General features: G+C 39.5%; 1 protein-coding gene across 6 annotated transcripts in view; it reads right to left on the bottom strand.

The window, feature by feature from the left end:
* Positions 1-14,936, bottom strand: part of dysf (dysferlin) — a 110,099-nt gene that overhangs the window by 82,185 nt on the left and 12,978 nt on the right. For 4 of the 6 annotated variants that reach the window (XM_020711502.2, XM_020711503.2, XM_011487299.3 and 1 more), the window contains exons 2-20: positions 13,779-13,834; positions 13,307-13,398; positions 11,464-11,569; positions 10,533-10,656; positions 10,198-10,454; positions 9,851-9,979; positions 9,707-9,769; positions 8,591-8,641; positions 8,471-8,501; positions 8,269-8,384; positions 7,722-7,848; positions 7,534-7,637; positions 7,391-7,459; positions 7,258-7,301; positions 6,979-7,061; positions 3,069-3,101; positions 2,823-2,938; positions 2,124-2,237; positions 1,857-2,034 (exon numbers count right to left, since the gene is read on the bottom strand). In XM_020711502.2, coding sequence (XP_020567161.1) covers positions 1,857-2,034; positions 2,124-2,237; positions 2,823-2,938; positions 3,069-3,101; positions 6,979-7,061; positions 7,258-7,301; positions 7,391-7,459; positions 7,534-7,637; positions 7,722-7,848; positions 8,269-8,384; positions 8,471-8,501; positions 8,591-8,641; positions 9,707-9,769; positions 9,851-9,979; positions 10,198-10,454; positions 10,533-10,656; positions 11,464-11,569; positions 13,307-13,398; positions 13,779-13,834 — 1,893 coding nt within the window. The remainder of the gene's footprint in view (positions 1-1,856; positions 2,035-2,123; positions 2,238-2,822; positions 2,939-3,068; positions 3,102-6,978; positions 7,062-7,257; positions 7,302-7,390; positions 7,460-7,533; positions 7,638-7,721; positions 7,849-8,268; positions 8,385-8,470; positions 8,502-8,590; positions 8,642-9,706; positions 9,770-9,850; positions 9,980-10,197; positions 10,455-10,532; positions 10,657-11,463; positions 11,570-13,306; positions 13,399-13,778; positions 13,835-14,936) is intronic. The other 2 variants (XM_020711505.2, XM_020711506.2) reach the window with 1 other exon arrangement.

The raw sequence follows: 14,936 nt of genomic DNA, 5'->3' as shown, positions 1-14,936 counted from the left end.
AAACATTTATTTGGTAAAGACAAATGTAAGAAGCTGAATGTGTAGGAAGTTGATCATGAATTGTGAACCACATACGCGTGTTCAATAAAAAGACCCTGCAGAAGGAAGAAGCCAGAATTGACACAGACTGTGATGAGAGGTTGTGAGCAGCTGTGTTGAATCCTCCCTCTGCAGAGGCGAACCAGAGTTTCAGAGTGTCAAGTCTCATTATTAGAACCTCCAACGACAGGATCCTTCTGACTCCAAATTAAAGAACCCGGGGAAGTCAATTTAGACTTCAACAGCGCAGATATCCGTTGAGGGTTTCAGCCGATGGGTCTTTTATTGAATTTGGTTTTGAACTGTTCAAAAAGTTTGGCCTGTTGGGAATCACAGTCTACCATGGTCAGGGTGAAATCTTGATTCTGATTGGCGGCTGGATGTGCATTAAAAAGTGATAATGCACGCCTAAAAAAGTAGTTTCGGTCACGTAGCTTAAATGTTCTGTATCACTGCGCTGGCTTCTTTAAAACAAACATTAGCTTCATCATCTGGACAAAAACAAGCGTAAGAGGAGAACTTTCTCTCTGAACTGATGCTTTGTTTAACCCATCGTGACCATCAGCATATGTATCGCTTTCCTTTGCCACTACACTTGAGGTCCGTCCCCCACTCAGCCGGCTGAGCTGTGCGTTGTCACTGTAACCTGACAACACGTCGCTATTTGTAACAAATGGTATGTTTTTGTGGAAAAAATCAACCCAAACCAAAAAAATTACATGATCATGGTATAAGCAGCTTGATGGCTTTCGAGGTGTACATTATCAGAGATTAAAGCACTTCGCAGAAGCAACCTTCTTCAGCTTAGGGTCGGATGGTTGAGCTTTCCACATTGTGCGTTAATTTCTAAACATCCACACTTCATCGGCCATTAACCCTTCCTTATTACCTAAATATTACGTGATTTTTGTGAGATGCATATTTGTGGCTTCCCACCACCGTTCTACGTATTTCTAACAGACTTTTCCCGCATGTACCACTAATGTTCAATTTTTATATCGCGTATACGGCACACATATCACGTTCAAATTACATAACTGATGCACCAATCAGTAATGAATTGCATATACACAGCACAATAATCACGCACGGTTTATGTTCTATGTTGATTTACGTGTTCTTTGCCTGGTTTATTCGTACTTCTTCTGTGGTTTTAACATGGTTCATTGGTGATCCATCTGTAAAAATTTCTTGTAAAGACCACAACTTTCCTCACTTTTTCCGCATATATTCATGTATGACCAATTTTCAGCCATGCAATAACAACATGTGGCACAAAACCAACATAAATAATCTTTACTCAATCAAATGTACTTTTTTTACATGTAAGAGGACTAAATTATGTCAAAAAGACATCATTTGGTGCAAAAATGTTACAATAATCTTGCATTACTCATTGCTCCTTTATGTATTTAGTATAAAGATTACATGGTAAAGCTAAAAAACAAAGAAAAGCGTTGATTCTGTTGCTGCTGTAGCACCACCTACATGTACATAAAGAAGCAAAACACTTAATTCCTTTTTTATAAAAGATCAAATTGATGCAGTTTTGAAAAAATCTATGATAAATAATAATTCCATAATATACATTCATATATTAAGTCTGAATATACTGGATTTTTGAATGTATATGTTCTGACATATAAAAACTTAGGTTGGGTAAAACTTAGCATAATAAAAGGAAATTGAACACCTTACGTCTTCCATAAAAAAACAGTTGGATTTTTTTCCAGGGGACAGATACAATCTAATTTCCTGACTGTTATCAAAGAGTGAATTTCTTTTTGAAGCAGGATTCTGTGGTTCTTCTGACTTACCGTCAAAAACAGCCCGACTGAACTGTGTGGTGGAGGCCAGAGGAAGGCAGCTGTAGTCAAACTTGTTGCCATAGTTACCGATGCTGACCTCAAACTGAATGGCGTCGTCAACATCCTGAAGAAGCGTGGCCGAGTAAAAGGCTACGAAGAGCGAGAACTTTCTCTTCCTCAGAAACTTCTGCGAGACAACAGAAAGAAAGACGTTTTCCGGCTGGCCTTGCTGTCTTCGGGTGAACGTCAGGCCTTTAGGTCCTCCTTTTCTCTCACCTCCACCACCAGCAGGTCGTCTGTTGGGATGTCCTGTGTCCTGTGCTCTGGCTTTTCCAGCAGTTTTGTGGTTAGCTCAACCAAAACTCTGCCCCGGTAGGCCACGCCCTCTCCCTAAACATAAAATGCAAGAAAATGAAACGATCACTGTCAGGTATTTTAGTTTTTTTCTTTTTTCTTGACATCACTTCATCTGGAGTAAAAAGACGCTATAGTGTTTTTTATCAATCATCATCTAAATTAGAATTCTGGAAATGACATTGTGTGGTTTTTTAAAATAATTTATATTAGGTATTTGAACACCTAAGAAAATCAATGTTAATATGGGGTACAGTAGCCTCCGTTTGCGATTACAGAGGTCAAACGTTTCGTGTAGTCTTCAGGTTTGCAGACACTGCAGGAGGGATTTTGGCCCACTTCTCCACACAGATCTTCTCTAGATCAGTCAGGCTTCTGGGCTGTCGCTGAGAAATATCGAGTTCATGCTCCCTCCAAAGATTATCTATTGGATTGAAGTCTGGAGACGGGCTAGGCCACTCCACTCCATAACCCGGATTTTCTTCTTACGGAGCCACTCCTTGGTTCTCCTAGCGTGCTTAATAATTAATTGTCATGTGTATCACTGACTGAAGGTCATATTATTTCTTGATTGTGGCCATAATAATAGCACAACATTTTTATTTCTAAATTAAAACGTACTTTTCCAAGGTTGAGAGCCTCGTGTGGGTCGTGGAAGGTGGTAAACTCTCTCGGGCTGCCGTACATGTTGACGAAACACGGACCAAACGTCGGCAGGAAACCAAGGCTGTCATCAACTGCAACGACAGGAAACACTCGGCCAAATCGTCATGACAACTAAATAGGTTTCGATTTATTCCAAAATTCTGCATCATGATTTTAGTTAGATTTGAGTTAAGGATGTAGCAGAGAAAAATGTGGACATACTGCCAGAGTGGACTGTCCGAGGAGTCAAGTCATCTGAATGATAGAGAGGGAGGATCGTTAAGTAAATGTTGCTTGTTAAAAAAAGGGGAAAAGAAAAGGGTTTTTTCTTTTTAAAGGCGGCACAAACTCAGTCAAAAGCACAGATACGGCAAATCCAGCATAACAAATGCAACACCATTTAGCTCAGGGGTCGGGAACCTTTTTGGCCAAGAGAGCCATAAATGCCACATATTTTGAAATGTAATTTCGAAAGAGCCATACAATAATGTAGTGTCCCTTCCCCACACTGAGGCACGGAGACTTAACCTCTTTTAAAGTTCTTTATTCCGATTACTGCAGACCGCAACAAACGCCCTTCAATTAATTCAGCAACTCCTGAATCTCTCCCGCCGACACGAGAGCGCTTCTCCCAACTTTATATTCCCCTGCTCCCGCTGCAGCCCTCCCATTTCCCTTATTCGGCCCATAGCTGAACCCCATTGGTCCAAACTACCTAACAACAGGCTGAGCGACAGAACTGAGGGCCAATCAGATCTCTGCTTGACGCGTTCAATGAACTCCAGAACTTTTAACGCGACCCAACAGCCATCCAACTCAGTCCGCGACAATTTGTTTAAAACTAAATATACAAATGAATGTGTGCATTTGATTTAATTTCAACATTTTTAAAGTACAATAAGTCTGTGGATTCTTTTTAATAACATTGTTATTCTGTTGCTAATAAATGATGAGTATTTCTCGTGGTAGTTTTGCTGATGGTCTAGTCTGGTTGATACGTGGTGAGTTTCTGCTTCGTTCAGGCGTTGAGACTTTAAACGTGATCTTAGGTCTGAATGTTCTGTAGATGTGACAAAGACTGCTCACCTGCAGACCTGGAGCCAAACACACACTCACACGCTGCAGTGAGTGACGGGAAGCGGGTTTTACGTTTTTACAATCCCTGCGCGATTCACCTGCTGCCTGTCCCCACAACCCCTCACCCCCACCCTCTGCTTTCTTCTTCACACCTCCCGTTCCCGCATCTGTGCGCTCTTTCTCAGAGACGGGAGCGCGCAGTTTTAGGCACGTCAATTCACAGGTTTCCAGCTGGTACAAACTCTGTGAAATAATAGATAATAGTAACTGATAGCGCTGGCGCAGATTTCTCTCTCTAAGCACTGCTACTACTGCGCGCCTCTGACATCGCATCGCGCCCGAGAAGGACTGGTCTAATGAAAAAAAAAAACTATAATTAAAGATTTGTCTGCGAGCCACATGTGACCATCAAAAGAGCCATATATGGCTCGCGAGCCATAGGTTCCCGACCCCTGATTTAGCTGGTTAATAAAAAGACTATAGGAGGACGGTACTATTTCAGAAAAGCGTGTTCTACAGAGTGGCGCAGTGGTTCAAGTCCCGGCTGGGGGACCTGAACCAGAACATCAATGGTGGTCCTTTCTGTGTGGAGTCTGCATGTTCTCCCTGTGCATGCGTGGGTTTTCTCCGGGGACTCTGGCTTCCTCCCAATGCCCAAAACCCTGCCCAACAAGTTAATTGATTACTCTAGATTGTGTGAATGTGAGTGTGCATGGGTGTGTGATTGTGGCCCTGCGACAGACTGGCAAGCTGTCCAGGGTGTCCCCTGCCTTCGCCCATAAGTGGCCGGGATAGGCTCCAGCAGCCCCGTGACCCCGATAGGGAACAAACGGATTAGAATATGAATTCATGTGTTCTACAGATGCTAGGGTTGCCAAACATCTGAAACTGCTTTTAAAGATGGAATAAACCACTACATCAAAGAACTGGGATAAAATTCTATTTTTTTTAATTTAAGTTGTTTTTTCAACCCTTTGATAAAAGCCACAAAAATAATTTTTCAATGTATTTTCTTGAGCTGTAACAATTATAAACTGCTGGTTGACTTGGTAAGTTTTTACTCACAAAAGCTATATTATAAGATTAGATTAGATTTGATTTGCTTTATTGTCAAAACTGCATAAACTGCATTATAAAGAATTTGTTAACGGCAAATTTTGTATTTGCCGTTAATGTAGTCATTTATAAAAATAAAAAAAGAACAACAATTGATCAGTTATTCTCACTGTAAAGTTTAGAAAATTAAATAAACCTTTCCCGCCAAGAGTGTTTTTGAGATTTAATGGAGGCGGTCATTTTGAAATTAGCAGGAAAAGCTCTTCTACTGCCTCTGGTGCAGAGATAATCCACTACAGGGCAGAACCCATTGACTAAGTTGGGTTTTTTACACAAAACTTGGATCACGCTAATAAGATAGGGGACTCAGAAATAAAAAAAATCTAATATGATGGTTATATTGAGTTAAAATGGTTTTCAATGGAAATACTTTGCCTTTAAAATATAAACCTATAGACTTCCAATTTACTTAGAAGAAATAGTTAATTGAACCAAACTAATCAAAACCTTTACCTTTTATTTTGAAATACAGGTCCCAAAAGTTCTCATTCATTCAGGTGACGTCTTGAAGTCGAGTCATAGCAATTGGACTTAACATCTTTGAAATGTGTCATCACTCATCCAAGTCAGAGACTAAAGATTGTCACAAGGACTAGTGGTGAAATATTTCACAAGAGATTAAAGTCCATTTGCCATGACTCAACTTCAAAACACAAGCTCAAAAATATATTTGTGGATTTTTCTGAAAAATTTTTCTCATCAAAGGAAAAAAAGCGACTATATCAAGGACAGCTAAAACATTCCATTTGAATAAGATTGTAAGGATGATTGTAAGGATAGCAAGCTGGCAAATGCAAGAAAAGTGATGCCACAAACACAAAAAACTCATGCTCAGTGTATGGACAGGACATTCAAAAGACAGGAAGTAGTAGTTAGTATCTAGAAAACAGAATAAAAACTGAATCATGATCACAAACAACAAAACGTTGTCGACTCAGAAGTTGTTAGCTAACAAAAGATTCTAACAAAGTTCTGAAGACGTCACCACAAACAATGGGAAGCAATTCTAAAAAAGAAGATAAAAATTTCTGCTCTCCACAAGTCTCTTGTAATCACGTTAGCTTATTCTTTTCAATAACAGCAACTGCATTCCAGCTTTTATTATCTATTGTTTTTGAACAACGTGGAGAGACAAGGTCACTTCACAAAAGAGATGTTCAAAGACTGTCAAACAATAATTATATAAACAGGTGTGAGTCATCAGCATAACTGTTTAATACCGTTATAAAGCTTAAAATCTCTGAGGTGTAAGGCCTCACAAAGACTGTTAAAAAGCAGCAGCAACAAAATTCTGTCCAATCTCAGTTTTTATAAGCGTTTCTCTTTCAGTCAGACATCTGGATCAGCAAATATCAAAAATCATAGAGATGAACTGGAAAAGCCCAGCTTTGTCAAGGTGAACACAGATGCTGACCTCACTGGGGTCTCTCTGAAATGATAAGTGAAACAAGATCCACCAATCACAGCACTTAAAGAGTCAAGATCCACCAATCACAGCACACAAGGAAATGTAGTCCACAAATCACAGCACACAAAGACACAAGATCCTCCAAACACAGCACACAAAGACACATAGTCCAGCAATCACAGCACCTAAGGACATGACCACCAAAGTGTTCTTGCAAAGGTTCTTACTAAAGACAAAACACTTTCTACCACTACTACCAAGCCATAACTACGTTGGATTTGTATTAAACAGGCAGTAAACCAATTTAGAAAAGGTCTGGATCAGAACAACCACTAAACACTGTTCTTTCATTCAGATTGACTGATTAACACACCTGATCCTGTTAATCAAAAGAAAGAATTGAAAAAGAACTCTGAAGAATCCTAGTTAAAGGCAATCGTTTCAACTAAACTACAATTGGCTCAAACTCTGTGGTGCAGTCTAGTCAAGGTTGGTCTCAACCAGTCGGGTTCAGTCCGATTCTATGCTTACCATCGATTTCTCCTCCAGGTGCAGAGATCTTTGACATACACAGGTGGGCTGTACCAATGACGTCGTTGTGACTGGCTCTATCCCTTATGTAAGAAAGAGGAAACGCCAAAAATGTCGTGTTGTTTTTAATGCCAAACCATGAAAAACACTCAAATGAACCAAATTCTTCAATAGCTTTAACATAATTTTTAAAAAGACTAATCATTAGGGTTGCATACAACTGATAGATGTAGCTCAATTTAATTAAGAAAAGCACTTATTGTAAATGTTAGGATTTACCAGTCGACAATTCTGATTCTCATCTTCTCGCACATAGAGGGAAACTGGAAAAAACAATAGAGAGGCCGTTTTTTTTTTTTTTAAATAATAATAACAACAGGTTCTTGTTGGTGGAACAAACTGTGATCCTTACTCTTATTGGGATGGTCAGGCTCTGGTTCCACTGTGGATTAGCATTTTTCTCCAGGATTTTAGTACAGACCTGAGACACATTCATAAGCATCTATTATCATTTGTCATCAATGTTTGCTTACATTTTCAAAAGCTAGTTCACACCGTTTTGCCGGCGAAGTGGAGTTCCACCATGGGGTCAACAAGGTTCTTTCTGTTGCTATCAAACCCAAGAATCTGCCTCATTCCATCCATGATCGCATCGTCCACTGCACAAACGACAATCTCTCCTTATTTTCAGTTCTGAAAAGGGCTGCTTTGTTTGTTTTTAAAACAATGGGCAGGACTCTCACTTTGTGGAAGGTCTTCAGCTCTGAAAATCCTCACTGTGAACACGGCTCCTCTCAGAGAAAGACCGGCCGGCCGGAGCAGGTTCCCTTCTATGTCCTCCTTTTCCTCCACACACTCACGTTTATCAGCCTGGGACACAAAGCAGAGTTCTAAATGTCAAAATCTTCTAAACTTACCAAATAAACTTCCATTAATCAGTTGGTCACGCTAAAATTAGTATGTTGAGTAGCTAACATACACCAATACTTGTTCACTGGGTACCGAGTTTAGCCCTCAAAAGACGACAAACAAAATGTGTATTACATAGCATAAAAATCCCAAACAATTTAGTTATTGTATAGGAAAAGGGATTTTTGTGTGTTAGCACATGCTGTTAGCGTTAGCATCCTGCTAAAAAGGATGCAGAAGTGTCGCCACTGCAGTGCTTATGGTTAGGGTCAAAGTTAGGATGTTTTTTTACTAACTTTATTTTTTCAGAAAGAGTAATAGTGTCGTAAGGCTACTTGAATGCTAAAATGCTAATTGTGTCTTTTCGTTGGATCCACTCACCGGCGGTTCGTCTCCAGCTGCCAAGACAAACAGGCTGACCTTCAGGTAACCTTTGACCCCAGAAGAGAGGTCGTCGGGGTCAGAAAGCAACAGCCATTTTCTCAAGAAACAGTGTCCTGTAGGCAGAAGCAGACAAGGATCTATGAGTACGAGTGCTCACTAAATAAAAAGGACTGCCTCCTCATTTTGGGAAAGCTCTCACTGTGCTCGTTGTAAACAGTGCCCACATCCACCTGTAAAAGACAAACAGAGGACTTTAGATTCCATGCAACAACCTGAAATCTATTTTAGCTAAAGTTACAGCATCAAGGGAATGTTTTACCTTGAATTCACCGATTACAGCATCAGTTCTTAGTGAGCAAGAATCACACACCTGTCAGCACAAAGGAGGAACAACGAAGGTCCCAATAAGTTTTGCAAATGTGACCAGCAGACAGTTGATAGCAGGAGAGCCCAATCCTGGTCCTTGTGGTCTACCACACTGTCCTGCTGGCTGCTGATTAGCTAAACCAGGGCTATTTCTTACCTAATCCCTGGCTACTAAAAACTATATAGTGTGGGACAAGTGCCCTGTATTTTAAAAGCAATTTGGACACCATGCTCTCTTGTTATGTTTTATAAACCAATTTTACAGAGTAAAAACATAATATTTACGAACACTTTATGAAGAATATTTACGAATCCAACATATGATAATGAAAAATTGGTTGGTTTAAAAAAAAAAAAAAAAGTTTCATAAAAATTCTTTAACGCAATGGATTGTGGTTTATGTTTACCAGTCTAGTGACCATTGATGCAAAAAGACTTCTGGGAAATTTCTAATGCACTCGCTTTGGAATTGTACAAAACGGAATAGAAAATGAATGAAAAAAGGATGAAAATGAATACAAAATGGTGTCCCTTCCAGGGAATGAGACACCAAGACGAAACCTCTTTTAAGGTTCTTTATTGTGGTTACTCTAGGCCGCAACCACAGCCTTCCAGCTTTCCTATCAGCTTTATCAGCCAACAGAGAAATGCTCCCCCCAAACGTCTTAATTCCTTTGCTCTTGCAGTAGCCCTCCCCATTTACCTTATTTAGCCAATAGTTGAACCACATTAGTCCAAATCTCCAGCAACAGGTTGAGTGACAGAACTGAGGGCCAACCAGTGCCCTTTGCCTTATGCTCCTAATGAACCCCTGGAGCTTAGAACAGAACCCATACAGGCATCCAGCCCAACTCAGTCCGCTACAATATAATGCGCTAAGTAGTGAATTCAGACACAAATCAGATGTTTCTGTGTTCTTATGCAGTTTATCAGCAACAAGAAGTGCAGAGACCTGGAGAACCACCAGAGTGGTAGATATTAAGGACCAGGATTGGGTAGCCTTGGTTTACAGTATGGATTCTCCTTAAAACGTACCAGGGATGTCTTTGGAACCTAAAGTTGAACTCACCGTGATAAAAATTGGTTCATCAAACAGTTCTGAGGGTGTCTCAAAGAAGTTCATGAAGAAGGTCTGTGGGAGGACAGCAAAGAAAAAACTAAAGATGAGACAACAAAAATAAAAAGTAACAAACAAACTTAAATGTTTCTTCACCTCATCAAATACTGGGTTGTTGCCTTTTCTGATGCGGGTCCTCTTGGTTTGTCCAGCTACTCCTACCTTGACAACAGGTTTGATGTTGATCCCCGGCAACTGCCGCGCCTCAATGACCCGCACACGAACCTGGAAAGCGCACAAACGGATGGTTTGCAGAACAAATAACACCAGGTGAAGCCGATAACGCTGCATAAACGGCAATGGGTCTCACTGGTGAAGTAATGGAGTTTATGGGATGAATATGTTTGAAAATATTAAAAGAAATATAAAGTCAAAAGGTGATAAAACTGCTGTTTAGTGCTTTTACCTCAACCAAACATCAACTGTGTTTGCTCAAAACAAACCTGTAAGTCCTGGTGTTTGTTGGGCAGCTGCCTGGGTTGACCACTGGCTCCTCTCCTCCTCTTCTTCAGCCCTCCATGGGTGTTGTAGGATTGAGGCGAGCGCTTCGGTGTTTGTGTAGTAGGGGACTCCTGGTCAACAGGCACCTGAGGGCCAACAATCACCATGGAGCGCCCGTCATCGCCTGCCTGATCCTCTGGAGGCTCCACCATGATCATGCTCTCTGTGTCCTCCTCCCCCAAAGTGTCCAGGGATATCACTGCTCAGAGTGACAGGGATTTTAAGTTTGGCCATGACTTTCAAATACATTTGTTTGAACTTTGAAGATTGAAATTACTTGTGACAGTGTCCATCTCTTGGTTGGGATTCATGTGAGGCTGGGACTCCGACTGGTTGGGGGGTTGATAGATTGGAACTGATCCCGGAGGAGGGATGTATGAAACCTGCAGGGTCAGGGTGGCCTAGTGGAGACAGAAGACAAAATAAGACCAAACCCAAAAAGAAGAAAAAGGAGTTTTATAGTAGCACATCTGGACGATTATGACAATGGAGGAAATGTCACCACAAGAAAAAAAAGAGGGTTTACCCAAGTGTAGAGAGCCATACCTTCTTTGTTTTAATCTAACATTCTGAATATTTCTGTGCGTGACCCACAGGCGGAGCCACAGGGGTAGCAGGAAAAAGCTCTATACCACAACCTTTGTTTCATCATGACGGTGTACCACAGGGCTCTGTGCTCGGTCGCATACCTTTCTACTTTAAATTTGCTTTGATTAAGTGACATTTTTCTGATGAAACTCAACCCGTCACAGGTGAACCAAACGGGCGGCAAAACTGCAATGTAGAGCAGAAGGTAGACTTTCGAGTGGAAGATCCCATGTTCTGTTCCCCTGCCCGCCCATGCGTTGAAGTGTCCCTATTCTAGGTTGAATTCCTGTGTGGCAGCGGAGCCGCCATCTGTGTGTGAATGTAAAATTATATAAAATACATTTTACATGTACATATTTTATGTCGATGTAGAGAAAAATAGAACTTTTGCGATTTCCCCCGCCTGTGTTCATCTTGAACAATCAAAGTCAATTCGTTGTTCAAATCCAAACACTTTTGGAATATTTTTTTGGGTGACTTTTTAGGACAAAACAGATCGACAAATTTAAAAAGTAATAATCTGTATATGATTTAGCCATATCCATTGATGTAAATGGTGAACAGAACATGTGTTTTGTGACTGGTTTGTTGTGCAGTGGGATAGATGTAACAGAGCTCACCCCTGTGTTGTTCTTCTTGGTGTCCAGCAAAGAAACGGTGAAGGAAGCAGCCAAGTTTGGAGAATTGAGGACATCTCTGAGATTTAGCCGACATTCTCCCAAAAATCTGCACCAATGTAAGAAACAAATGTCTTGTTTTATTTAGTGGATTTATTTTCCAAAGCTTTTCTCTTCCCATTTAAGAACAGTTGAACTCTTGGTCCATTTCTGTACCATATTGTCTATTCAAAATGTGTCTTAAAGTGTTAAAACCAAACAGAAATCTTGGTAAATTTAAAGAAAGTTGATGTCACTGGTGGTGCTGCAGCTTATGGCCCTCCATTGTGTTCTTGTGTTCTCTTGTCCAATCCATGGATCACAGATATGATCTGGTCAACATTAATTTACAACCAAGTAGACCAATTCCACAAAACCTTCGTCTGAAAAACGGCATGACAAGAGGGAGGAACTAGGTTGCCCGTGAACCATTTCAGACTGCAACAAGAGCAGACCATGGCAGCGGGAGAAGAGGCGGAGCTTCACAGCTAGTGTTGGGGTTGAGCCAAAACCATACAGACCAGTTCCTCTCTACCAAATCATCTCCAGTAATAAATACGTTTTTCTTAGAAAAAGAAATACTTCCAATTTTTATAAATTTTGTTGTCATAATTTTACTGTGTCACATTTTATCCTAAGATGTTGTGATTTTTGTTGGTTCATCATGCACATCTAGCACTTTATTTAAGCAGGAACAAATTTTATTTTGACTTTAATGTAAAACAAAACAAAGTCCAGATGAACTTCTAAAAGCTTTTTCTGCTATGGACCCATGGTTGAATGAGTTTCACAAAAATGCATAAATCATGGATTCTATCTTTGACTCTGATCTGGTCTGGTCCGGCCTGGTGATACCGGGAGCGGCTGATGATAAATGGAGGGTTGGAGAACGGGTGGAAACACTGTCAAAGCAGAACCACAATGAGAGGATGACCTGATCCTGTCGCACCGCCCCTTCCTCTCTTGTAGAGCTCCGGCGTTTTGACAGTTTGATGGAGTGAAACGATCCAAAAATAACCAAGGAAAAGGGCTGCGGTCCACAGCGCCAACCGGAGCACAGTCCGGTCAGTTCAACACGTCCAAGCCTGACAATGCCGCGGTCCTTATCTGAGTTCCTGTTCCCAGAGGAATTTCTACCAACTCAGTCTGACAAAAAATCCCATAAACGGCGGAGAAATTAAGGAGGTTTGCATTTACTAAAAATCTAACATGACAGTAATTTAAGTGTTAATGTTATAAGGGGAAAATATATCCACAACTGTCTTGGAATATATTTGAACATTTTTCAGCTTCATATTTTGCGTTAAACTAAAATCTACAAAAACAGAAAGCTGTAGGAACCAAAATCTGTTCATTAAGAAGTAACATTTTCAATTTTCTTGCACTTGACTGTGAAATGTCAGTACTTTGAAAGTTTAAAACTACATTTTTATGCTGAAGGAAACTCATCCCTGTTCATTTGGTATTTTTTTACTTCACACTTTTCCTAAATTGAATTCAAGTGAATTGAATTAAATTGAGTTGAATTAAATGAAAGAAAACCGGAACCAAATTGAATTCAATCAAAATGAACCAAGTCGATTAATTTAATTTAATTTAATTTAATTTAATTTAATTTAATTTAATTTAATTTAATTTAATTTAATTTAATTTAATTTAATTTAATTTAATTTAATTTAATTTAATTTAATTTAATTTAATTTAATTTAATATGGTAGGGTAGGGTTGGGTTGGGCTCGGTTCGGCTCGACTCGATTCGAGCAGTAATTTAAGGTTAAACAGCACTGGCACAAACTTTCTTATTTACCTGTTTCTTCCCATCTTCTCATGATCTTTGATGACACAATGGATCTCAGCTCCAAAATCCAGAGGAACTCCTTTAAGATCCCATTCAAACCCCTGATTGAGAAAAACAACAGATGAGTAGGAAACTCAAAACAGCCTGAGGAGAGCTGATCTAATCTGGTTTTAGCTATATACATGTTTTGCTTGTAGATTTAATATAAGAACAAGATTTCAGGACATGTTTTTTATGAAAAGGTTGAAACATTCTATTAAGGATGAATATTATAGTTTGTTTAAATCCAGTTAAACTTTGTTTTTGTGGTGTTCCACAGGGTTCTAAACATAAAACACTTTTTTTTAAGTCTGTAAATGTGTCTGTGAGCCTTGAAAAATTAACAAAAATTACAGATCATGATTTTCTTTTGGCTGATGATCTTGTAAGACCCAGGCTGGACATATATAATCAAAATCAAAACATTATTGGAATGACCTACCTCATTCCAAACCGGATTTGGGTTGTTTTTGATTATCTTTGTCTTTTTCTTTGACCCTAAAGTAGACATAGAACATCTATGTTCACAACAGATCAGCATTTAAAATCACTTAAAAGTAATAATGATGAAAAAAAACAAACTTCTGATAACATATTGTGCTGCATTATTACAAAAGATGTTTACTTGCATACTGCACACTATAGTAATAATATACAGCGAGGATTCTAAAATGCAGTTATTATTATTTTTAAAAAAAACATTGACATTAAATTCTGAAATATTTAGCAAATGACAAACACAAAAAAGCATTTTTTAGGTGAAAAATTCCCTGATGAACAAAATCAGCCTCAAGGCTATAATATTATCTGTGCAATCATACTATATATATATGTGAGTGTGTGTGTGTGTGTGTTTTTCCTTTAGTAGATTCAGAAATTAAAATAAAAACATACATAAAAACTTTTTTCATTATAACAAGGTGAACTAGGACCTTGAAAAGGAAACAGAAAAAGGTGCTTAGGATGCTGGAAAAGTACATTAACAGTTATCCACTTATGTTCACCTATATTGTGGATTTTGGGCGTGTTGTTATTATCTATCAGTGGCTTCCTGTAACATAAAGTGAGCTCTAATTTCCTGTTAGCAGGCAACTGAGACAAGAAGTGGAAAGAGAGACATGAGACATCTCTCTCGACAGCGAGACATGAGGATAAACTGTAAAAACATGTGGTCATTTGAGCTGGCAAGCCGGAGACGCTTGTCGTTGATTCTCTGTTTCGCTTCTCATCTAATGGGGGAATTGATCCAGTTTCAACCTGCTGAGGTTGATGGGAAAAAATTGGTTAGTTTGTGACTGTAATAGACGATACTTTAAGCTGTGAGGTAAGAGAAGGTGAGCAAAAAACATCAAACTGAAATTTAAAAAATGGTTTTGCTTCCATCCATCCATTTTTTTAACCAATTAGGTCTGGCTACTGCTGGGCAAAGGCAGATACAACCATCCCAAAGTGGTTTTAAATTCCTCACACTTTCGGACTGGCGAACTTGGGAAACGGTTCTGAAGCATTTTGGAAACTTTCTCCAGGATGATTTTTGGAACAGTTGCAGCTCAGTGAAATCAAAGCTTTTTATGCGACTGACAAGGACTCAAACTGGAGG

This window comes from Oryzias latipes, chromosome 18 (genome assembly GCF_002234675.1).
Source record: "Oryzias latipes chromosome 18, ASM223467v1".
Taxonomy (NCBI): domain Eukaryota; kingdom Metazoa; phylum Chordata; class Actinopteri; order Beloniformes; family Adrianichthyidae; genus Oryzias; species Oryzias latipes.
The sequence above is the reverse complement of the archived record's forward strand: the minus strand, read 5'-3'. Positions and strand labels throughout refer to the sequence as shown.